Source organism: Ips typographus, linkage group LG7 (genome assembly GCF_016097725.1).
Source record: "Ips typographus isolate SLU linkage group LG7, UJ_Ityp_2.0, whole genome shotgun sequence".
Lineage (NCBI taxonomy): Eukaryota > Metazoa > Arthropoda > Insecta > Coleoptera > Curculionidae > Ips > Ips typographus.
Window position 1 is genome coordinate 517,175 of NC_138428.1, and position 24,075 is coordinate 541,249.

General features: G+C 37.8%; 1 protein-coding gene and 1 long non-coding RNA gene across 5 annotated transcripts; both read left to right on the top strand.

Annotated features, from left to right (window-relative positions):
- The first annotated feature begins 1,190 nt into the window (after positions 1-1,190).
- Positions 1,191-5,276, top strand: LOC145731951 (uncharacterized). Of its 4 annotated transcripts, XR_014178918.1 has the most exons (5): positions 3,991-4,173; positions 4,277-4,478; positions 4,596-4,701; positions 4,770-4,983; positions 5,077-5,276. It is a non-coding gene; the product is annotated as an uncharacterized LOC145731951 (long non-coding RNA). The 4 variants fall into 4 exon arrangements; XR_014178917.1 differs by lacking the exon at positions 3,991-4,173 and adding an exon at positions 1,191-1,265 and having other exon boundaries at positions 4,277-4,701; XR_014178919.1 differs by having other exon boundaries at positions 3,988-4,173; positions 4,277-4,701; positions 4,760-4,983.
- Positions 5,277-20,721: 15,445 nt separating this feature from the next.
- Positions 20,722-21,662, top strand: LOC145731709 (uncharacterized). Its single transcript, XM_081983620.1, has 2 exons — positions 20,722-20,893; positions 21,253-21,662. The coding sequence occupies exons 1-2, from the start codon at positions 20,785-20,787 to the stop codon at positions 21,624-21,626; spliced, it is 483 nt and encodes a 160-aa protein (XP_081839746.1). The 5' UTR covers positions 20,722-20,784; the 3' UTR covers positions 21,627-21,662.
- Positions 21,663-24,075: the final 2,413 nt, after the last annotated feature.

A 24,075-nucleotide genomic window follows, 5' to 3' on the forward strand; every position in this document is an offset into this window, starting at 1 on the left:
GAGACCTACATAATGACCTACTATGTGCTGTTTTAAAAATGTCTAATTCCAGAAATATTCACAGTCAAAGTTGTTTTTAGCTTCCGGAAGAAAATCCACTGTAAGGACAATCATTACGTTCAAAGCCAGAAATCTCGATTATTTTAAATAGAACACCCTATATATTTTAGAGTAGTACGATTCTGTTGTTCGAGACCCACATAATGACCTACTATGTGTTGTACTAAAAGTGTCTAATTCCAGAAATATTCACAGTCAAAGTTGTTTTTAGCTTCCGGAAGAAAATCCACTGTAAGGACAATCATTACGTTCAAAGCCAGAAATCTCGATTATTTTAAATAGAACACCCTATATATTTTAGAGTAGTACGATTCTGTTGTTCGAGACCCACATAATGACCTACTATGTGTTGTACTAAAAGTGTCTAATTCCAGAAATATTCACAGTCAAAGTTGTTTTTAGCTTCCAGAAGAAAATGCACTGTAAGGACAATCATTATGTTTAAAGCCAGAAATCGCTATTATTTTAAATGAAACACCGTGTATATTTTAGGCTAATTTAATTCTGCTTACCACCGCCATGTATAATTCGTCATTAAATTTCACAGAGAATTGCACTGGTAACCTATATTTACATTTAGCTGGGACACTCTGTATATTTGAGAGCAATTATTAATTTTGATGAATTGTTGTCAGCTCGATTTTGCAGTTGGTGACGTCATTGTAATTTAGTTTGATTTTGAGTGTAGGTGAAACTTTTTGATCTTATGGAAAGTAATTGTTCCTGTTGGGTGGTTCTGTCCATCACAATGTTGGTAAAACGAGCGGCTTGTAATTCAACCGCTACTTTACATATTATACGGATTCAGGCGCGTACGCATGCACTCAAAAGGAAAAATTCTATTTCCATATACATAATATTACTACGGTCGTTTTTACGACACTCCACGATTCAATGGTCCGTCTGTGAATCAATGGACAATGTGTAATAATTTTCAGGCTTTATTTATGGCTTTTCTATACCCGCCGAACGGTAAAAGCCGCTTTTGTTTTATTATTTTCGAGTAAACGCGGTTTGGGTAGTTCTACAGTGGCGTGCTACTTTCTCTTAATAAACCTCCAAAATCAGGAAATTTGTAACTATTTCTTGTGTAGGTTTCTACAGAAGCTGTCATAAATATGTCAAAATTAGAAATTGTTAAGTACTAACTAATTTTCATATTTTGTGCAATAAACAATTTCAAAAGTCCACTGTTCCGCATGCCGGTAAGTTGTACATTAGCGGCGCTTTGTCTCATTAAACATAATTTTTTTTTTGTAAAATATGGCTCGCGCTAATTTATCGGCTACGCACCTGAGTGCTGTAGGGCACCATAACCACTCGTCGGGTCGATTAATTAAAAGTTTGACCACCTAAGGCCACCCGGTTATGAACGCCATTTTTTTCCAGAAGGGGACGTCCAGCTGAAATGGCGCGACGGCAGTCCGGACGAACGACGTCCGGTTTTGCACGGCGCTCTCCTACCGGGCGCGTTCTCGTAAATAGTACCGCGTTAATTAGGAATAAGTAACATACATTATAAAATAAGGCAGAATTATTATATAGGCAGAGGTTCGAAGGGGATATTATAAAAATGGACGGTAACGAGCTGAAAATACGATCGGTAGCGCTGACGCTAAATCCCTCCAATTAGTACCAACCGTAAGGCAAAGATGACGTTACCGTCGATTTTTCACCATCCACTATTAAATTTTCTCTTTCTTTATACATGTCATCTCTTACAAATCGATCTTGTTTTGACAATCAATATTTATTTCCTTCATGCAATGTTGCCAGGTCCATCTACCCGAATCTACCGTTTTCGTAGTTCTTCTACCATTCTCCTGTAATTGCCATTATGTTGGTTGTGAAACTTTTTATATACATTTTCAGTTTACTGAATTGGAAATTTAATAAGGATTCTCAAAATGCGCTTAAAACAGTCATTTTTTAACTCCAAATTATTCTCTAAATTAAATCTAAAAAATCTCAGAATTGTCAAAATTTTACTAGAATTTGCAAGAATTACATTTTAACACAGTTTTCCAAACAAGATAATTTTCTGAAATTTAACAGTTATTTTGCCAATTGTCACGTGACCGTCAAGCTAAATAGTGTTCTAGAATCACGTGACAACTGTCACTAACGTCAAAACTGTCAAACCATGCTCAAAGTTGCAAAAGTCAGGGTTTAGAAACGTTTTCTTTCAGTATTTGATATAGAGAGTGTTTTTGAGATTTATGATTTTTGACAATGGTCACGTGACTGCCTAGCTAAATTATCCTTTAAAACCATGTGATATCTGTCAATAATGTCATAACTTAAAAAACCATTATTAATGAAAAAAATAAAAAAATCGGTATGTTTGAAATACGGTTTTTAAAGCGAGAATCAATGATTAAAATTTTTGACAACTTTTAAAAGACACCCTGTATAACAATGTAAAATGAATGAATTTGTTTTGATCTATCGTTATCTACCGTTTTTTGAATGATTATTCTAGCGCCATTAAATATTTTGACTTGGCAACCTGCTTTCTTGTTATTCTGCCATTGCTACTACAACCTTGAATGAAACTACTTGACAAGCTAAAAGTCTAATAAAACAGAGACAAATATTGATGTAGTCGATACATTTTAAATTAATATCACTTTGGCAACACTGTAATGAAGACAGTTTTGGTATATGTTGAACAAGACAGATAAAAATGTTCTTTTGACAAATTGTGGCCTTTTCAATGTTAAACTGATTCGCAAACTATTATCGACCAAAAGGCCCTTATCGATAAAATATAAATATTATTTTCCGTCGACTATTGTATTAACAGCTTTTTTTAATGGACGACATAGTAACATTATAAATCTGAATCTCCATCTTAAATAGGAGGCCATGAAGACACAAAATTTGACATTTGATCAAAAGTCACTTTTTTTCTATAAAAATCACAGGACCCCATGATTACAAAATAATACGGAGGTCACGTGACCTTTGGATCAAATCGCGTTTTGATCCGAAAAAAAAAACGAGTAATTACTAGTTGTCATTGCTGTTCTCATCACCATGACATCTATTTTGAATTTAAAAATTGAATATCCTTCACTAAAGTGCTAAAAGGTATTAAAAGTAAAGTAAATTAAGTTGCATATTTGTGTTGTTGTCTAGTGTGCCATGCAAAACGCCCTCTCGCGGTTAAATTATCGTAATAGCTATGCTCAACCTGTCAAAACGTGACTTCAAACAGTTCCATTGCCATGTAAGTATAGATTTATAATGTTTTCCGTCGACCATGTGTTAACAGCCTTTTTTAAATTATTAATGAGTCGCATTTATGCATGATTTTACAATTGTTTTACTTTAACGCACGATTTTATCACAGCCAACCAAATACGCTCATAGTATACCTATTTCTGTCCTTTTTTATTTGTATGAAACAGAGAGAAATGGACACACATTGTTGACATGAAAACTAAACTGTCACTGTCATTGTCAAGGGTGTCTACGATTTCGTTGTTGTTTTTTTCAAACCAACTCTTATATTAATTGGCGATTAATAATTTCAATTTCACCATTTCGATTATTAATCGCTTTCCTGAATACACTTATTGAAAGTCGATAGTTGCGTGCATCTTTTTAACTTGATTGAAAATATACGGGGCATAATAATATCGCGGGTGTAGGCCGTTATTATCTCAAAAAAAGTTGCTCGAAAAATTCGTTTTAATAAGATCTCTCGCGTTTTTGTCTCTCTCTTTCGCATCTTTACGGCCCACAACTTTCTCGACGACTATGTTCGCACATTCAAATGACTTGACAATGACAAAAAAAACTAGAAACTGTCAAATAATAAAATGTCACTATTAATATGTCAATTCAAATAAAAGAGGACGATCTAGAAATCTAAAATTTGACAGGTCAATGTCAAGGCCACAACAGCATTCTTCACGAAATTTCCCATAATAAATTCACCTACAGTTGTCATAAATCAAAATTCTTCTTATTGTTCTAAAATCATCAAAAACCTGAGATTTAGAAACGTTTATACTGTCCGCAAGCTGTCAAATAATGTTCAAATGCTGTCAAATAGTGACACTAGAACTCTCTCAAAATTTACATTATACAGGATGTCTCTAAAAGGTTTGTACAAAATCCTATAACATATTCCTGACATCAAAATATCATTGACTGTAATCATATAGCTAAGTGACTTACCTAAACATAGATGGGATCTTCTTTGTAGTGTGATGATCACCAGCTTTCCTCCTTCATCGGAGGTTCCATCTAGTGCCAGTGAATAATGTAAACCGAGAACGTATCCTGTGAGCCTAAAGGCGCTACCGCAATTCGACCGAAGGATAATCACCGTTGATCACAATAATCAAAGGGCAATCAAGAAGACGGAGAAAAAACAACAAGGAACGGATAAGACGGGAAGAAGCAAGGTCAGTTGGCTGCTGCATTGGCTACTTGCAATTATATTCGGACCGCTGCTGAACTTTCTTCACGAGAATGGTAAAAAGTCCGAATTCCAAAATACACAAGCGTTTTGTCAATTTTAGTTGTGGAATGTCGCTTAAATTGAATATCCATTAAAGCCCCGGTCGTACAATGAACGTATACGATATGCATTATGCAACAGCGCCCACGCAGTTCATAATACTTTGTGTATGTCGAGTATTATTGCCTTATTAGCATTGTATTGTTATTTGTATACCTACGTAAGGTGTTAGCAGACCAGGGTGGGACTCGAACAATTTCCACTCAGAGGGAGAAGAAAGTAAGGGCGGCAACGTTGCAAGAAAAATTGTAAAGACATCATCCACCAGCTGGTACGCTACAGTGACACTCCAGATGGGCCAGTCGGGTAATAATTCATTGCGGAAATTCGTGAAATCCAGAAAACGCTCCAGACTGTAAAATGGCCCAGTCATAACGCCACTGGATAAGGTCAGGCAGGTGGACGGTTTACGAATTTAGCCCGACTTACATCCAGACAGACCCGAAATACGGAGAATAATAAATTTATAATGTTGTTTTCAGGTAACCACGTTCCTGATCGACGAGGTAATTCATTTGGCAACACGGTACACCCTTATGGAAAAATAATTCATGGGGATTAAAGCTCGGTTCTCATGTATCCGGAATTATAACAAGAAAACTCCTTGTCGTTCACATGTGACGAGTGACAGCTGCGGAATGGTTGACGGAATAGTGTTAATACAAGTGGGTTTTACAGGCGATTTTGTCCTTGACTGTCCTTTCAAACTGTGTTTCTAGCAGTTCAAATTTTGACACTGTTTTTCTATCTGACTATACTCGATTTTTTAGTGTTTTTTTAGACTATTGGATAGGAAATTTAATGATGATTCCAAAAATGTGCTTAAAACTGTCATTTTCACACCACAAATGGGTTTTACAGGCGATTTTGTCCTTGACTGTCCTTTCAAATTGTGTTTCTGTTAGTTCAAACTTTGACACTGTTTTTCTCTCTGACTGTACTCAATTTAGTAGTGTTTTTTTAGGTTAGTGGATAGGAAATTTAATGAGGATTCCAAAAATGTGCTTAAAACTGTCATTTTCACACCACAAATGGGTTTTACAGGCGATTTTGTCCTTGACTGTCCTTTCAAATTGTGTTTCTGTTAGTTCAAACTTTGACACTGTTTTTCTCTCTGACTGTACTTAATTTAGTAGTGTTTTTTTAGGTTAGTGGATAGGAAATTTAATGAGGATTTCAAAAATGTGCTTAAAACTGTCATTTTCACACCACAAATGAGTTTTACAGGCGATTTTGTCCTTGACTGTCCTTTCAAATTGTGTTTCTGTTAGTTCAAATTTTGACACTGTTTTTCTATCTGACTATACTCGATTTTTTAGTGTTTTTTTAGACTATTGGATAGAAAATTTAATGATGATTCCAAAAATATGCTGAAAACTGTCATTTTCGCACCACAAATGGATTTTACAGGCGATTTTGTCCTTGACTGTCCTTTCAAATTGTGTTTCTGTTAGTTCAAACTTTGACACTGTTTTTCTCTCTGACTGTACTTAATTTAGTAGTGTTTTTTTAGGTTAGTGGATAGGAAATTTAATGAGGATTTCAAAAATGTGCTTAAAACTGTAATTTTCACACCACAAATGGGTTTTACAGGCGATTTTGTCCTTGACTGTCCTTTCAAATTGTGTTTCTGTTAGTTCAAACTTTGACACTGTTTTTCTCTCTGACTGTACTTAATTTAGTAGTGTTTTTTTAGGTTAGTGGATAGGAAATTTAATGAGGATTTCAAAAATGTGCTTAAAACTGTCATTTTCACACCACAAATGGGTTTTACAAGCGATTTTGTCCTTGACTTTCCTTTCAAACTGTGTTTCTAACAGTTCAAATTTTGACACTGTTTTTCTATCTGACTATACTCGATTTTTTAGTGTTTTTTTAGACTATTGGATAGGAAATTTAATGAGGATTCCAAAAATGTGCTTAAAACTGTCATTTTCACACCACAAATGGGTTTTACAGGCGATTTTGTCCTTGACTTTTCTTTCAAACTGTGTTTCTAACAGTTCAAATTTTGACACTGTTTTTCTATCTGACTATACTCGATTTTTTAGTGTTTTTTTAGACTATTGGATAGGAAATTTAATGATGATTCCAAAAATGTGCTTAAAACTGTCATTTTCACACCACAAATGGGTTTTACAGGCGATTTTGTCCTTGACTGTCCTTTCAAATTGTGTTTCTGTTAGTTCAAACTTTGACACTGTTTTTCTCTCTGACTGTACTCAATTTAGTAGTGTTTTTTTAGGTTAGTGGATAGGAAATTTAATGAGGATTCCAAAAATGTGCTTAAAACTGTCATTTTCACATCACAAATGGGTTTTACAGGCGATTTTGTCCTTGACTGTCCTTTCAAATTGTGTTTCTGTTAGTTCAAACTTTGACACTGTTTTTCTTTCTGACTGTACTCAATTTAGTAGTGTTTTTTTAGGTTAGTGGATAGGAAATTTAATGAGGATTTCAAAAATGTGCTTAAAACTGTCATTTTCTCACTCCAAGTGAGTTTAACAGACGATTTTGTCGCTGACTGTGTTTTTAAACTGTGTTTCTGCCAGTTCAAATTTTGGCAGCACTTTTCTCCCTGACTGTACCGAATTTTGTGATTTTTTTTAGGTTATTGGATAAGAAATTTAATGAGGATTCCAAAAATGTGCTTAAAACTGTCATTTTCACACCACAAATGGGTTTTACAGGCGATTTTGTCCTTGACTGTCCTTTCAAACTGTGTCTCTAACAATTCAAACTTTGACACCATTTTTCACCATGACTGTACCGTTATGTTTTTTGTTTTTTTTTGCTATTGAATAGGAAATTTAATGAGGATTCCAAAAATGTACTTAAATCAAACATTTTCTGACTAGAAGTGGGTTTTACCAGCGATTTTGTCCCTGACTGTCCTTCCGAACTGTGTTTCTTTTAGTTCAAAATTTGACACTGCTTTTCTCCCAGACTGTACCACATTTTATACGGTTTTTCCAAGTAACTGAATAGGAAATTTAACGAGGATTCCAAAAATGTGCTTAAAACTGTCATTTTCACACCACAAATGGGTTTTACAGGCGATTTTGTCCTTAACTTTCCTTTCAAACTGTGTTTCTAACAGTTCAAATTTTGACACTGTTTTTCTATCTGACTGTACTCAATTTAGTAGTGTTTTTTTAGGTTAGTGGATAGGAAATTTAATGAGGATTCCAAAAATGTGCTTAAAACTGTCATTTTCACATCACAAATGGGTTTTACAGGCGATTTTGTCCTTGACTTTCCTTTCAAACTGTGTTTCTAACAGTTCAAATTTTGACACTGTTTTTCTATCTGACTATACTCGATTTTTTAGTGTTTTTTAGACTATTGGATAGGAAATTTAATGAGGATTCCAAAAATGTGCTTAAAACTGTCATTTTCACATCACAAATGGGTTTTACAGGCGATTTTGTCCTTGACTTTCCTTTCAAACTGTGTTTCTAACAGTTCAAATTTTGACACTGTTTTTCTATCTGACTATACTCGATTTTTTAGTGTTTTTTTAGACTATTGGATAGGAAATTTAATGAGGATTCCAAAAATGTGCTTAAAACTGTCATTTTCACATCACAAATGGGTTTTACAGGCGATTTTGTCCTTGACTGTCCTTTCAAATTGTGTTTCTGTTAGTTCAAACTTTGACACTGTTTTTCTTTCTGACTGTACTCAATTTAGTAGTGTTTTTTTAGGTTAGTGAATAGGAAATTTAATGAGGATTCCAAAAATGTGCTTAAAACTGTCATTTTCACATCACAAATGGGTTTTACAGGCGATTTTGTCCTTGACTGTCCTTTCAAATTGTGTTTCTGTTAGTTCAAACTTTGACACTGTTTTTCTCTCTGACTGTACTCAATTTAGTAGTGTTTTTTTAGGTTAGTGGATAGGAAATTTAATGAGGATTCCAAAAATGTGCTTAAAACTGTCATTTTCACATCACAAATGGGTTTTACAGGCGATTTTGTCCTTGACTGTCCTTTCAAATTGTGTTTCTGTTAGTTCAAACTTTGACACTGTTTTTCTCTCTGACTGTACTCAATTTAGTAGTGTTTTTTTAGGTTAGTGGATAGGAAATTTAATGAGGATTCCAAAAATGTGCTTAAAACTGTCATTTTCACATCACAAATGGGTTTTACAGGCGATTTTGTCCTTGACTTTCCTTTCAAACTGTGTTTCTAACAGTTCAAATTTTGACACTGTTTTTCTATCTGACTATACTCGATTTTTTAGTGTTTTTTTAGACTATTGGATAGGAAATTTAATGAGGATTCCAAAAATGTGCTTAAAACTGTCATTTTCACACCACAAATGGGTTTTACAGGCGATTTTGTCCTTGACTGTCCTTTCAAATTGTGTTTCTGTTAGTTCAAACTTTGACACTGTTTTTCTCTCTGACTGTACTCAATTTAGTAGTGTTTTTTTAGACTATTGGATAGGAAATTTAATGAGGATTCCAAAAATGTGCTTAAAACTGTCATTTTCACACCACAAATGGGTTTTACAGGCGATTTTGTCCTTGACTGTCCTTTCAAATTGTGTTTCTGTTAGTTCAAACTTTGACACTGTTTTTCTCTCTGACTGTACTCAATTTAGTAGTGTTTTTTTAAGTTAGTGGATAGGAAATTTAATGAGGATTCCAAAAATGTGCTTAAAACTGTAATTTTCACACCACAAATGGGTTTTACAGGCGCTTTTGTCCTTGACTGTCCTTTCAAACTGTGTTTCTAGCAGTTCAAATTTTGACACTGTTTTTCTATCTGACTATACTCGATTTTTTAGTGTTTTTTTAGACTATTGGATAGGAAATTTAATGAGGATTCCAAAAATGTGCTTAAAACTGTCATTTTCACACCACAAATGGGTTTTACAGGCGATTTTGTCCTTGACTGTCCTTTCAAACTGTGTCTCTAACAATTCAAACTTTGACACCATTTTTCACCATGACTGTACCGTTATGTTTTTTGTTTTTTTTTGCTATTGAATAGGAAATTTAATGAGGATTCCAAAAATGTACTTAAATCAAACATTTTCTGACTAGAAGTGGGTTTTACCAGCGATTTTGTCCCTGACTGTCCTTCCGAACTGTGTTTCTTTTAGTTCAAAATTTGACACTGCTTTTCTCCCAGACTGTAACACATTTTATACGGTTTTTCCAAGTAACTGAATATGAAATTTAACGAGGATTCCAAAAATGTGCTTAAAACTGTCATTTTCTCATTCCAAGTGGGTTTTACAGGCGATTTTGTCTCCGACTGTCCTTTCAAACTGTGTTTCTGACAGTTCAAACTTTGACACTGTTTTTCTAACTGACTACTCGATTTTTTAGTGTTTTTTTAGGTTAGTAGATAGGAAACTTAATGAGGAATGTTCCGGATTCATGTGAACCAAGCTTAAGATGGCAATTTGTTTTGGTAGGAACCATGTTGCCGGTTGTCTCTTAAAAATTGCATTCAATTATCAGAGTCAAATATAAACTAATTTCTTATAATTGGGATATGGCAACGTTCTTCAACAACCTGAATGACCAACCAATGAAACTCCTGATATTCAACGATCAAAGCAGATTTTTGTCTCTTTAACTTTGGTAGGAAGAGTCCATGTCTCTCTAATTCGCTTTCTCTTTTCAACTTCTTGTTAAATAGTTATTGCTTAGGTTACACTAACGTTACAAAAAGCGTCAAGAATGGTTAAATTGGAACTGTAAATACGGATATTGGTGGTAAAGTGGGAGAAGAACAACAATGTGTATATCATTTGCGGGGTCGCCCACGGTTTTATTGTTATAATAAGCGTACATAGAGCCCAGATACATAAACAGACGCCCCAGGCAAGGCAGTCGATAAGGTCGACGTGGAAAAAAAATTAGCTACCAGTTGCACAAAACTGAATTACGACCATTGTTGTCCCGTTGGTATTTGAAAAAATCGACCAGTCGAGGTCCTTCAAGGCTGTTAACGACGCCCACGATTATTAATTATTATTGTTGACGCATTATTTAGCCACATAAACTAGATCCTAATCTATGTAAGTGTTCAAGATTTTTTAAAGAACTAATAGATGACACTTATGACAAGCAGTAGCTGAAAGAATGAAAAGTTTTAAAAAAATACGATTATTATACATCGAACCTCCTTTCATACAGATGGAGTTAAATGTCTGATGAAGCCAAAAAGCAGAAACAAGAAACATCAGGTTATCATCATTGTTCCTTTCTGCTTCACTTTTTTTTGCGGAATTTACCCAAAAAACACTTTCCTCTCATTCACTCCTTTTTAATTCTACAACTTTCTACAGTAGTCCGTCCCTGTAGGTTACGTCACATCACAGCATACATTTGGGTAATTAAACCTTGACTGAAACATGTCAAGTTAGTGGTACCTCCAGGACATTTAACCCCGTAAAACACGATCGTAAAACCGACGACCGCTACCTCTGAGCTTTGTCGTTTTTTTTTGGTGCCGTACCCGCGAGTTTAGTACCCAGGTACCGGCGGCAGTACGTCTTCATACAGGTGTAATCTGCGAGTAGAAAAGTGGAAATTAAAGCGCCGTATTCCCGAGTACCACGGCGCAGTAGGAACGGCTGATTTACGACGGCGATTATCTTAATCAAAATCTATTTAATAAAATCTCTTATTCGAGTAGATGTTGGAGCGAGATAGTGGTACCGGAGATGCGACTAGAGATAATCGAACCCAATGGAGCATGCCCATTTCCCATTTTTACTTATGCGCGAAAGTAAGTGATAATTACTCACTCGCCTCGTTACCGCAATTAACCGGGCGTGGGAACTTACTCTAACCCTTTTTAAGTTCCTCCCTCTAATTGACAAGACTACGTTTTTTTAGAGAAAAAACCCCAAAAAAATTATCTGTCATTTATAACAGTTCTCAAGGGTATCAAAAATCATTCAAAACCGGTGTGAGTTCGGAAAAGTTGACTTTCCAAAACGCAAACAGTTACCCATAGGAGACCTCAATTTACATCTACTTTAACCATAAAATAGGTGGTGTTCAATTTGATTTTGACAAGTTATTAAAGTTTAAAAGTTGCAGTAATTGAGTAAAAATTTTGAAACATCCTGTATGAGCTAGACAATTGAATCCCAAAACTTGATCATTCCCAAGCCAGTTTTGATTAATAAAAATCAAAAAAACGTATTCCATTTGAAAAATACAACTTTGATACTTTTTCTGCATTTAGGACAATCGGTACCATCCCAGAATCAAAACTTTGTTGAAAGTGAATACTTTAGTCACATTTTTCCTTGAATAACGCGAATAATCTTGTATACAGGGTGTCCCGCGAGATAACTTTTAGACAGGAGGATAGGGGTACTATGTAACTTGATAGAGAGAGAAACAGAGATTTAAACAAGGCAGACTTGTAGTAGGACATGCAAGTCAAAGTGAGATGAAGAAAGAAATATCTTTTCTTTTCCCTTACATAGTTCCACTGCACTTTAGACAGAGGTTGTCTTTTACCTCGCGACACACCCTGTAGATGCCTATTTGTATTTACCATCTTTGATTACACTTTCCGAGCACAATTCAATTCGACACAACTAGAACAAAACAGGTAACGCAGAAATGAAGACTCTAAGAACAATAAAAAGTATATAACACTTAGGGACAGACAAACCAACAAGAGAATACCGGAGCAATGGAACATCCAGAGCACAACAAATGGGTAAAAGAAAGGAAAAGAGACTGGAAAAGTATCTGACAGAAATAATAAAACTTACAGCAAAAAACCAACAAAGAAAAGATGGAAGGAGGACAACAACAGAAACAGAATGTGCCGGATTTGATAGGATTTCTATGAAGGTTGTTTCTGCGCTGCCTGACAATGTTTCATCTGTTCTCGCCGAAGGCAGTTTTCCCATCATGTCTTAAGGGGGCTCAGGTTAGGTTAGGTTAGGTTACCGACCGATTGCCCTGCTTCCGGCACTGTCTAAGGTGCTGAGCTTCTCAGCCCATCTCAGTTTGGCTTCCGGCCAGCGATGGGCACGAATGATGCTATTTTTTCTTTTCTTCAGGATCCGTATGGTCGTTCGACTGCGTAGACCACCAGATCTTGCTTTGGAAGCTTGAAGCTTATGGCTTCCGAGCCGCTTCTTTGTTGTGGTTTCGCTCTTTCTTGTCCGGCCGGAGCCAGGAGGTCTTCATCGGGGGCCATGGTTCTGGAGAGTTAATGTTAACTTCGGGTGTCCCTCAGGGCTCTGTTCTTGGACCTTTGCTGTTCTTGATATACATCAATGATATTGTTTCGCTCCCTATTAACGGACAATTCGCTGATGACACGACCATTCTCTATTGATGGGGACCTCTCCATCTCCAACATTGGTGCAATTCCAACTTACTGTCATTAAATATCAGTAAGACTAAGATCCTGCATTTTGGATGCTCATTGCAGGAGATTTTTGTTGAGAGTGTGAGGGTTCTTGGTCTTATTATTGACGACTCGCTTCGATTCGCAGAGCATGTGGACGGTCTGTCCTCTAGACTGGCTCTCTCCGCTACGGCATAGCTTTCTGGGGAGTTTGTTCTCGAAGCCGCTTCAATTCTGTGTTTCTCCTCTCTTCTTGTGTCGTGTTGGATACAGGGCCTCATGTAGACCCCTCTTCATTGAACATGGTATCCTCACCTTGTGCTACATTTTCATCTTAGAGACGATTTGTCTTGTCCGTGGCAAGTTTGGGGGTCAGTTGTCCGAGGGCTCCGGTTCAGTAGATTCGTTTTGAGGCTTCCCATTCCTCACACAGAGAAGATTAAGTCGTCGCTTATTTACGGTGTTAAGAGACTTTTTAATAACCTTCCTCTCCACGTGAGAGGCCAGCCAGCTGCGTATGAATTTAGACGTGAGGCTGAGAGGTTTTTGCTTGACTGTACTATTCTCTGGACGAATTCTACTCCAGTTCTTAAGGCGCCTTGTTCTGCCATAAATTGACCAAGCAGCACTGTTTGTGTTTTTGATCCTCTTTCTCCTCTCTTATACAGGGTAACTGCCTTTTTGTTTTGTTTTTATGTGTGATCCATATTGTATAGTGTAATAATTATGTATTATGTATTTTTTCGCTGTTTTTGTATGTGTTTTCAGGGCTTTGTCAATGACTTTAAGTTTCCGACAATAAAGCTACTTTTTTTATTGATTTTTTTTTTGATTTGAAAACGAGAGGCAGACAAAGAGGAGCAATCCTAGTCAGACGAAGAAGAAGAAGAAGACACTTTTGATGAATCTCATCATCATCTCTAATTCACGGTGATGATTAAGTCTGGTTCATCCGCAGAGCAATGCTGCGAGATTCCATGTACATTTTTTTTGTAAAACGTCAAACTGGATATTAAAAATGCAGTCATGGTAGCCATAAGCGGTCATTTATAACGATTATTACATAAATAGCGCGCTCAAATAAGACTTACACACTGCTGCGTACAGGTGCACACGGCCATGCTGAAAAAATTCAAAAGCGATTATTAATGGTCGTACCGCGGTGTTAATTTATGGCGGTCTTGTTCGGGGCCCCCATTGTTGCCGCTTCCTGGCCGCAGCTCCAATTAGTTGTCCTAGGTTGGCGTTTACGGCCGAATCGTAAATTCCCCCCATTTTCCCCCAAGGACACTAATTTGCCGCTTCAAGAATCTCGGGTAGTACCGTTTCGAAGGATCACAAGCTCCTGCCACTTTTACTTTTCACCTAACCTAAGATTTGTTTAAAATTTGCTCTTCCGTTACATTCCAAAACAAGTTGAAAGTTTTCTATCTGCTTGTCATCCAGGGGGTTGTTACAGAATTTAGTTACATTTTAGTCTTTCTTCTTCATTTAGTTAGTAAGACAGGATTTTTATTTTTTTTTTTCCTTGTTTAAGCTTACTATGAATTGTTTTTAACGTGTCAGAGGTTTCTGGCAGCCATTTTGAATTGCCAGAGGCCTCTGAAACCTTCTTAAGCTTACTATGAATTGTTTTTAACGTGCCAGAGGCCTCTGGCAGCCATTTTGAATTGCCAGAGGCCTCTGAAACCTTCTTAAGCTTACTATGAATTGTTTTTAACGTGTCAGAGGTTTCTGGCAGCCATTTTGAATTGCCAGAGGCCTCTGAAACCTTCTTAAGCTTACTATGAATTGTTTTTAACGTGCCAGAGGCCTCTGGCAGCCATTTTGTATTGCCAGAGGCCTCTGAAACCTTCTTAGGCTTACTATAAATTGTTTTTAACGTGCCAGAGGCCTCTGACAGCCATTTTGAATTGCCAGAGGTCTCTGAAACCTTCTTAAGCTTACTATGAATTGTTTTTAACGTGCCAGAGGCCTCTGGCAGCCATTTTGTATTGCCAGAGGCCTCTGAAACCTTCTTAAGCTTACTATGAATTGTTTTTAACGTGTCAGAGGTTTCTGGCAGCCATTTTGAATTGCCAGAGGCCTCTGAAACCTTCTTAAGCTTACTATGAATTGTTTTTAACGTGTCAGAGGTTTCTGGCAGCCATTTTGAATTGCCAGAGGCCTCTGAAATCTTCTTAAGCTTACTATGAATTGTTTTTAACGTGCCAGAGGCCTCTGGCAGCCATTTTGTATCGCCAGAGGCCTCTGAAACCTTCTTAAGCTTACTATGAATTGTTTTTAACGTGTCAGAGGTTTCTGGCAGCCATTTTGAATTGCCAGAGGCCTCTGAAACCTTCTTAAGCTTACTATGAATTGTTTTTAACGTGCCAGAGGCCTCTGACAGCCATTTTGAATTGCCAGAGGTCTCTGAAACCTTCTTAAGCTTACTATGAATTGTTTTTAACGTGTCAGAGGTTTCTGGCAGCCATTTTGAATTGCCAGAGGCCTCTGAAACCTTCTTAAGCTTACTATGAATTGTTTTTAACGTGTCAGAGGTTTCTGGCAGCCATTTTGAATTGCCAGAGGCCTCTGAAACCTTCTTAAGCTTACTATGAATTGTTTTTAACGTGTCAGAGGTTTCTGGCAGCCATTTTGAATTGCCAGAGGCCTCTGAAACCTTCTTAAGCTTACTATGAATTGTTTTTAACGTGCCAGAGGCCTCTGACAGCCATTTTGTATTGCCAGAGGCCTCTGAAACCTTCTTAAGCTTACTATGAATTGTTTTTAACGTGCCAGAGGCCTCTGGCAGCCATTTTGTATTGCCAGGGGCCTCTGAAACCTTCTTAAGCTTACTATGAATTGTTTTTAACGTGCCAGAGGCCTCTGGCAGCCATTTTGTATTGCCAGAGGCCTCTGAAACCTTCTTAAGCTTACTATGAATTGTTTTTAACGTGCCAGAGGCCTCTGGCAGCCATTTTCTATTGCCAGAGGCCTCTGAAACCTTCTTAAGCTTACTATGAATTGTTTTTAACGTGCCAGAGGCCTCTGACAGCCATTTTGAATTGCCAGAGGCCTCTGAAACCTTCTTAAGCTTACTATGAATTGTTTTTAACGTGCCAGAGGCCTCTGGCAGCCATTTTGTATTGCCAGAGGCCTCTGAAACCTTCTTAAGCTTACTATGAATTGTTTTTAGCGTGTCAGAGGTTTCTGGCAGCCATTTTGAATTGCCAGAGGCCTCTGAAACCTTCTTAAGCTTACTATGAATTGTTTTTAACGTGTCAGAGGTTTCTGGCAGCCATTTTGAATTGCCAGAGGCCTCTGAAACCTTCTTAAGCTTACTATGAATTGTTTTTAACGTGCCAGAGGCCTCTGAAACCTTCTTAAGCTTACTATGAATTGTTTTTAGCGTGTCAGAGGTTTCTGGCAGCCATTTTGAATTGCCAGAGGCCTCTGAAACCTTCTTAAGCTTACTATGAATTGTTTTTAACGTGTCAGAGGTTTCTGGCAGCCATTTTGAATTGCCAGAGGCCTCTGAAACCTTCTTAAGCTTACTATGAATTGTTTTTAACGTGCCAGAGGCCTCTGAAACCTTCTTAAGCTTACTATGAATTGTTTTTAGCGTGTCAGAGGTTTCTGGCAGCCATTTTGAATTGCCAGAGGCCTCTGAAACCTTCTTAAGCTTACTATGAATTGTTTTTAACGTGCCAGAGGCCTCTGAAACCTTCTTAAGCTTACTATGAATTGTTTTTAACGTGCCAGGGGCCTCTGGCAGCCATTTTGTATTGCCAGAGGCCTCTGAAACCTTCTTAAGCTTACTATGAATTGTTTTTAACGTGCCAGAGGCCTCTGACAGCCATTTTGAATTGCCAGAGGCCTCTGAAACCTTCTTAAGCTTACTATGAATTGTTTTTAACGTGCCAGAGGCCTCTGACAGCCATTTTGTATTGCCAGAGGCCTCTGAAACCTTCTTAAGCTTACTATGAATTGTTTTTAACGTGCTAGAGGCCTCTGACAGCCATTTTGTATTGCCAGAGGCCTCTGAAACCTTCTTAAGCTTACTATGAATTGTTTTTAACGTGCTAGAGGCCTCTGACAGCCATTTTGTATTGCCAGAGGCCTCTGAAACCTTCTTAAGCTTACTATGAATTGTTTTTAACGTGCCAGAGGCCTCTGACAGCCATTTTGAATTGCCAGAGGCCTCTGAAACCTTCTTAAGCTTACTATGAATTGTTTTTAACGTGCCAGAGGCCTCTGGCAGCCATTTTGTATTGCCAGAGGCCTCTGAAACCTTCTTAGGCTTACTATAAATTGTTTTTAACGTGCCAGAGGCCTCTGACAGCCATTTTGTATTGCCAGAGGCCTCTGAAACCTTCTTAAGCTTACTATGAATTGTTTTTAACGTGCCAGAGGCCTCTGACAGCCATTTTGTATTGCCAGAGGCCTCTGAAACCTTCTTAGGCTTACTATGAATTGTTTTTAACGTGCCAGAGGCCTCTGACAGCCATTTTGAATTGCCAGAGGTCTCTGAAACCTTCTTAAGCTTACTATGAATTGTTTTTAACGTGCCAGAGGCCTCTGACAGCCATTTTGAATTGCCAGAGGCCTCTGAAACCTTCTTAAGCTTACTATGAATTGTTTTTAACGTGCCAGGGGCCTCTGGCAGCCATTTTGTATTGCCAGAGGCCTCTGAAACCTTCTTAAGCTTACTATGAATTGTTTTTAACGTGCCAGAGGCCTCTGACAGCCATTTTGAATTGCCAGAGGCCTCTGAAACCTTCTTAAGCTTACTATGAATTGTTTTTAACGTGCCAGGGGCCTCTGGCAGCCATTTTGTATTGCCAGAGGCCTCTGAAACCTTCTTAAGCTTACTATGAATTGTTTTTAACGTGCCAGAGGCCTCTGACAGCCATTTTGAATTGCCAGAGGCCTCTGAAACCTTCTTAAGCTTACTATGAATTGTTTTTAACGTGCCAGGGGCCTCTGGCAGCCATTTTGTATTGCCAGAGGCCTCTGAAACCTTCTTAAGCTTACTATGAATTGTTTTTAACGTGCCAGAGGCCTCTGACAGCCATTTTGAATTGCCAGAGGCCTCTGAAACCTTCTTAAGCTTACTATGAATTGTTTTTAACGTGCCAGAGGCCTCTGACAGCCATTTTGTATTGCCAGAGGCCTCTGAAACCTTCTTAAGCTTACTATGAATTGTTTTTAACGTGCTAGAGGCCTCTGACAGCCATTTTGTATTGCCAGAGGCCTCTGAAACCTTCTTAAGCTTACTATGAATTGTTTTTAACGTGCTAGAGGCCTCTGACAGCCATTTTGTATTGCCAGAGGCCTCTGAAACCTTCTTAAGCTTACTATGAATTGTTTTTAACGTGCCAGAGGCCTCTGACAGCCATTTTGAATTGCCAGAGGCCTCTGAAACCTTCTTAAGCTTACTATGAATTGTTTTTAACGTGCCAGAGGCCTCTGGCAGCCATTTTGTATTGCCAGAGGCCTCTGAAACCTTCTTAGGCTTACTATAAATTGTTTTTAACGTGCCAGAGGCCTCTGACAGCCATTTTGTATTGCCAGAGGCCTCTGAAACCTTCTTAAGCTTACTATGAATTGTTTTTAACGTGCCAGAGGCCTCTGACAGCCATTTTGTATTGCCAGAGGCCTCTGAAACCTTCTTAAGCTTACTATGAATTGTTTTTAACGTGCCAGAGGCCTCTGACAGCCATTTTGTATTGCCAGAGGCCTCTGAAACCTTCTTAGGCTTACTATGAATTGTTTTTAACGTGCCAGAGGCCTCTGACAGCCATTTTGAATTGCCAGAGGTCTCTGAAACCTTCTTAAGCTTACTATGAATTGTTTTTAACGTGCCAGAGGCCTCTGACACCTTCTTAAGTTTCTCCTATAATTTTCCTATTCTTTGTAAGACCTTGAACTACTTTATAATCTGACCATCAGGGTACGTCGCTGGTCTAACACAATTTAGGGCTCCCTCAAATAACCCCTTTGCGGGTTGGCAATTATAAAAACTAATAGCTCGTTCCAAAAGCCATTTTTTTTTAATTGCGTGGTGGCGGCAACAGGTGGTTTCGTTTTTCACGCCACCCTTAAACAGTGGCGTACCTACCAACTGGTGGTCAAGAGTCACATATTTAAGGGGAGCTGGTTTTGAACGCCACTGTTCTAATCGAGCAGAAGAGCGGGTTGAAAAAAAAAATGAAGAAGCTCGCCCCGAAGCAGGTGCCCCCGGGGGCCCTCCGAACACCACGGAATGAATCAAATCACCGGGCTTTAGGACAGGTGGACGTGTCGGTTCCGATTTGGCTCATCCGACGTCGATCGTCTGTCAAGATAAACGTCCCCCGATCGATCTTTTTTTCGCTCTGTTTGATGAGTGAGGGGAGAGGGAGGGAAACGTCACTGGAATCCCCCCGGTTCCTTCAGCATTTAGACGAAAACTATGCGGCGTCATTATAAGTAACGACGACTGAAAAATGTAACGCTCGGTATATGACATTCATTACGTAGGAATTTCCAATGTACGCTGCCTAGGTAGGCACTTATAGAGCAATATTCCGGTTGATATATGTCTCGGTGTCGCCGGAATTCAACCGAGGCTTTTTCATATTTTCTGTTGGGGAATGCGATTCCGAGGAATCTTTGTTTCTCCGTCTTTGTCTGTATCATCAAACAATTCTTTAATTACCGTCCTTCTTGGTAATCGAGTCGTAGGTGGATGCCCTTTTTCTAATTTGACAGTTCAGACTTTCCAATGTTTGCTTTCAAACTCCTACATTTATTTTTGGTACGTCTCTGCTAAAATTCCAAGACTTTTACGAACGCCATTGATTCCAGAGTATTCTAAAATCTTCTAAGTGCTACTTTCTATTATTAAGCGAAATGCAATCCGAACAATTCGAAGCCGATGCATTTGATGTATCAAAATAGCGACCCATAAATCCCGTATTCCTCCTTTTTTCCTCCCCGAGTGCCTTTTTGTTGAACGGATTTCGGTATGCCTCTTCTATTTCCATTTGGGCTGCGCGCTAACGGAAACCCGAAATAATCCCGGCTGGGCAAAAAAAAGTCGGAGGCCTCCGCGCGGGCCAGACTCGATCCCCGTTGACCGAACTCAGATTTATGATTTAATAATGGACATTAATCAGGAGCAGGCCGCTTCTTCTTTTCGGTCATTTCGAAATTTACGACGTCACGGGTATTACATTTATTTATTGTTTGCAACTCGGGGCATTACATCTTCTTAAGGCCGTTATAACTCACTGAATGTTGCCGGTAATTAGGGAACTATGTATCTTGATTTGGACGGTTAAGCCCACTGAATCTCAGGTTTTAGTAAAGGTATACTCTAGTCTACATCTTAGTACAGTGGATAGTCTGTGATTCAGGTATTACTGACTAAGTACCTTCTTGCTTGATCTAGTTTTGAGTTCTGAGTTGCTTTACAAAGCTTGCTGAAGTGTCACGTGGCCATAAGAAAGCAGGTTAAGTGGCAAACAAAATTCAAAATAACCGTCACCTAGTCGACGTTGCCAAACTGAACCACTAAACTAGTCTAATAAGTAAGTTCCACTCTTTTCTACTAACAAGCAACCTGTAATTGTTAGTTTCCAAATGGGGCAAAGTTTCCATCAATATAATATGGCTCGTTGAGTCAGTAAGAGGTGTTGGAACTCTTAATAACCACTCTGAACGTCACATTACGCTAAACATACGATGAGTAACACTTAATGTTTTAAATAAACATAAAACAAATGGTTGTTGCTTATTATTCGCTAATGGTAAATAATATTATTATCATATGAGGAATCACACTTACTGTGTCTATGTGTTTGAAGCTGGTAACTTGAAATGTATTGGTATTATTTAGGGTTGGTAGTGGTTGGATGCTTACCACATTTGGGGTGTTGCGTAAAGTGCTACCAGTGTTTCCTGACAGAACACCCTTACTACCTTAATGGTAAGTCTTGAGTAAGAGAAATCCAACTAATTTGAGATGACGAAACAAACGGAAAATTTGCAGTGTTGCCATACATGTCTCATATCAATGGCTGATTAATATGGTATTAGTTTGCCAGTGATGCCAGTTGTAATTTAAATTAAGACACAAAGAAGGGTCATTTGTGTGTCTGCAGTAACAATGTCAAATATTTGAGTTATTTAATAATAAAGCCAGAATGACTGAATATGTTATTTTGACAGTTACAGAGTATTGTAATTTGTAGCCCTGAAAATCTTCTTTTGACCACTCTCATATACACGCCATATTGTTTTTTTTCCCTATACATAATTCTCATAAAAGTTTGACTGACTTTCCAGAAAGTTCTCAAGTTTCCACCTGCGCCAACTTTGACTACAGCGTCGAGTACACTGTAGACTGTCCCGACTCTACAATGTGCTACAAAAAAATCGTCTCCGACGTGTTCTACAAACGGCCGTTTGTGCGAGAAGAACGGGGCTGCGCTCCCCAACTCTACCAGGGCCAAAAGTTCGACGACACTTACGGGTGGAGCAGCGATACTCGTGTGGTAAACGACGCTTACCCCACCGGCTGTCACAAGGTGGAAAGTTACGGTTTACGCACTTTGGACGTGCAGGAGTGTTACTGTGATCAGGATCTTTGCAATTCTAGTTGGAAATGTTACGTTAACTGTGTGATGTTAATTGTGTGGGTTGCTGTAATATATTTTTAAGTTGGTAGTAAATTATATTAGCAAAAACAGTAGAAATTTGTTTTCAAGGCTACTAAATTGTCTAAATCACTTGATTGTTAGTCAGTGTAAACTGTCTTTTCAGATACAATTATAAAATATCTGAACATACTTGTTTGGGCTTTTAGGTTATTGGATAGGAAATTTAATGAGAATTCCAAAAATGTGCTTAAAACTTTTATTTTCTCACTCCAAGTGAGTTTTACAGTCGGTTTTGTCCGTGACTGTCTTTTTTAAACTGTCTTTCTGGCGTTCAGTCTTTGACACCACTTTTCTCCCTGACTGTACCAAATTTTGTAGTATTTTTCCAGGTTATTGAATAGGAAATTTAATGAGGATTCCAAAAATGTGCTTAAAACTTTTATTTTCTCACTCCAAGTGAGTTTTACAGACGGTTTTGTCCGTGACTGTCTTTTTTAAACTGTCTTTCTGGCGTTCAGTCTTTGACACCACTTTTCTCCCTGACTGTACCAAATTTTGTAGTATTTTTCCAGGTTATTGAATAGGAAATTTAATGAGGATTCCAAAAATGTGCTTAAAACTTTTATTTTCTCACTCCAAGTGAGTTTTACAGACGGTTTTGTCCGTGACTGTCTTTTTTAAACTGTCTTTCTGGCGTTCAGTCTTTGACACCACTTTTCTCCCTGACTGTACCAAATTTTGTAGTATTTTTCCAGGTTATTGAATAGGAAATTTAATGAGGATTCCAAAAATGTGCTTAAAACTTTCATTTTCTTACTCCAAGTGAGTTTTACAGTCGGTTTTGTCCGTGACTGTCTTTTTTAAACTGTCTTTCTGGCGTTCAGCCTTTGACACCACTTTTTTCCCTGACTGTACCAAATTTTGTAGTATTTTTCCAGGTTATTGGATAGGAAATTTAATGAGGATTCCAAAAATGTGCTTAAAACTTTCATTTTCTCACTCCAAGTAAGATTTACAGGCGATTTTGTCCCCGACTGTCTTTTTTAAACTGTCTCTCTGGCGTTCAGTTTTTGACACCACTTTTCTCCCTGACTGTACCAAATTTTGTAGTTTTTTTTAAGGTTATTGGATAGGAAATTTAATGAGGATTCCAAAAATGTGCTTAAAACTTTTATTTTCTCACTCCAAGTGAGTTTTACAGTCGGTTTTGTCCGTGACTGTCTTTTTTAAACTGTCTTTCTGGCGTTCAGTCTTTGACACCACTTTTCTCCCTGACTGTACCAAATTTTGTAGTATTTTTCCAGGTTATTGGATAGGAACTTTAATGAGGATTCCAAAAATGTGCTTAAAACTTTCATTTTCTTACTCCAAGTGAGTTTTACAGGCGATTTTGTCCCTGACTGTCTTTTTTAAACTGTCTTTCTGGCGTTCAGTCTTTGACACCACTTTTCTCCCTGACTGTACCAAATTTTGTAGTATTTTTTAAGGTTATTGGATAGGAAATTTAATGAGGATTCCAAAAATGTGCTTAAAACTTTTATTTTCTCACTCCAAGTGAGTTTTACAGTCGGTTTTGTCCGTGACTGTCTTTTTTAAACTGTCTTTCTGGCGTTCAGTCTTTGACACCACTTTTCTCCCTGACTGTACCAAATTTTGTAGTATTTTTCCAGGTTATTGAATAGGAAATTTAATGAGGATTCCAAAAATGTGCTTAAAACTTTTATTTTCTCACTCCAAGTGAGTTTTACAGACGGTTTTGTCCGTGACTGTCTTTTTTAAACTGTCTTTCTGGCGTTCAGTCTTTGACACCACTTTTCTCCCTGACTGTACCAAATTTTGTAGTATTTTTCCAGGTTATTGAATAGGAAATTTAATGAGGATTCCAAAAATGTGCTTAAAACTTTCATTTTCTTACTCCAAGTGAGTTTTACAGTCGGTTTTGTCCGTGACTGTCTTTTTTAAACTGTCTTTCTGGCGTTCAGCCTTTGACACCACTTTTTTCCCTGACTGTACCAAATTTTGTAGTATTTTTCCAGGTTATTGGATAGGAAATTTAATGAGGATTCCAAAAATGTGCTTAAAACTTTCATTTTCTCACTCCAAGTAAGATTTACAGGCGATTTTGTCCCCGACTGTCTTTTTTAAACTGTCTCTCTGGCGTTCAGTTTTTGACACCACTTTTCTCCCTGACTGTACCAAATTTTGTAGTTTTTTTTAAGGTTATTGGATAGGAAATTTAATGAGGATTCCAAAAATGTGCTTAAAACTTTTATTTTCTCACTCCAAGTGAGTTTTACAGTCGGTTTTGTCCGTGACTGTCTTTTTTAAACTGTCTTTCTGGCGTTCAGTCTTTGACACCACTTTTCTCCCTGACTGTACCAAATTTTGTAGTATTTTTCCAGGTTATTGGATAGGAAATTTAATGAGGATTCCAAAAATGTGCTTAAAACTTTCATTTTCTTACTCTAAGTGAGTTTTACAGGCGATTTTGTCCCTGACTGTATTTTTT

What these genes read in the sequence shown, in the direction of transcription:
- LOC145731709 (XM_081983620.1), top strand. Translation starts at nt 20,785, where the DNA reads ATGTATTGGTATTATTTAGGGTTGGTAGTGGTTGGATGCTTACCACAT. An exon ending in ACACCCTTACTACCTTAATG is followed by an intron (nt 20,894 to 21,252) that starts GTAAGTCTTGAG and finishes CTGACTTTCCAG; the next exon opens with AAAGTTCTCAAGTTTCCACC.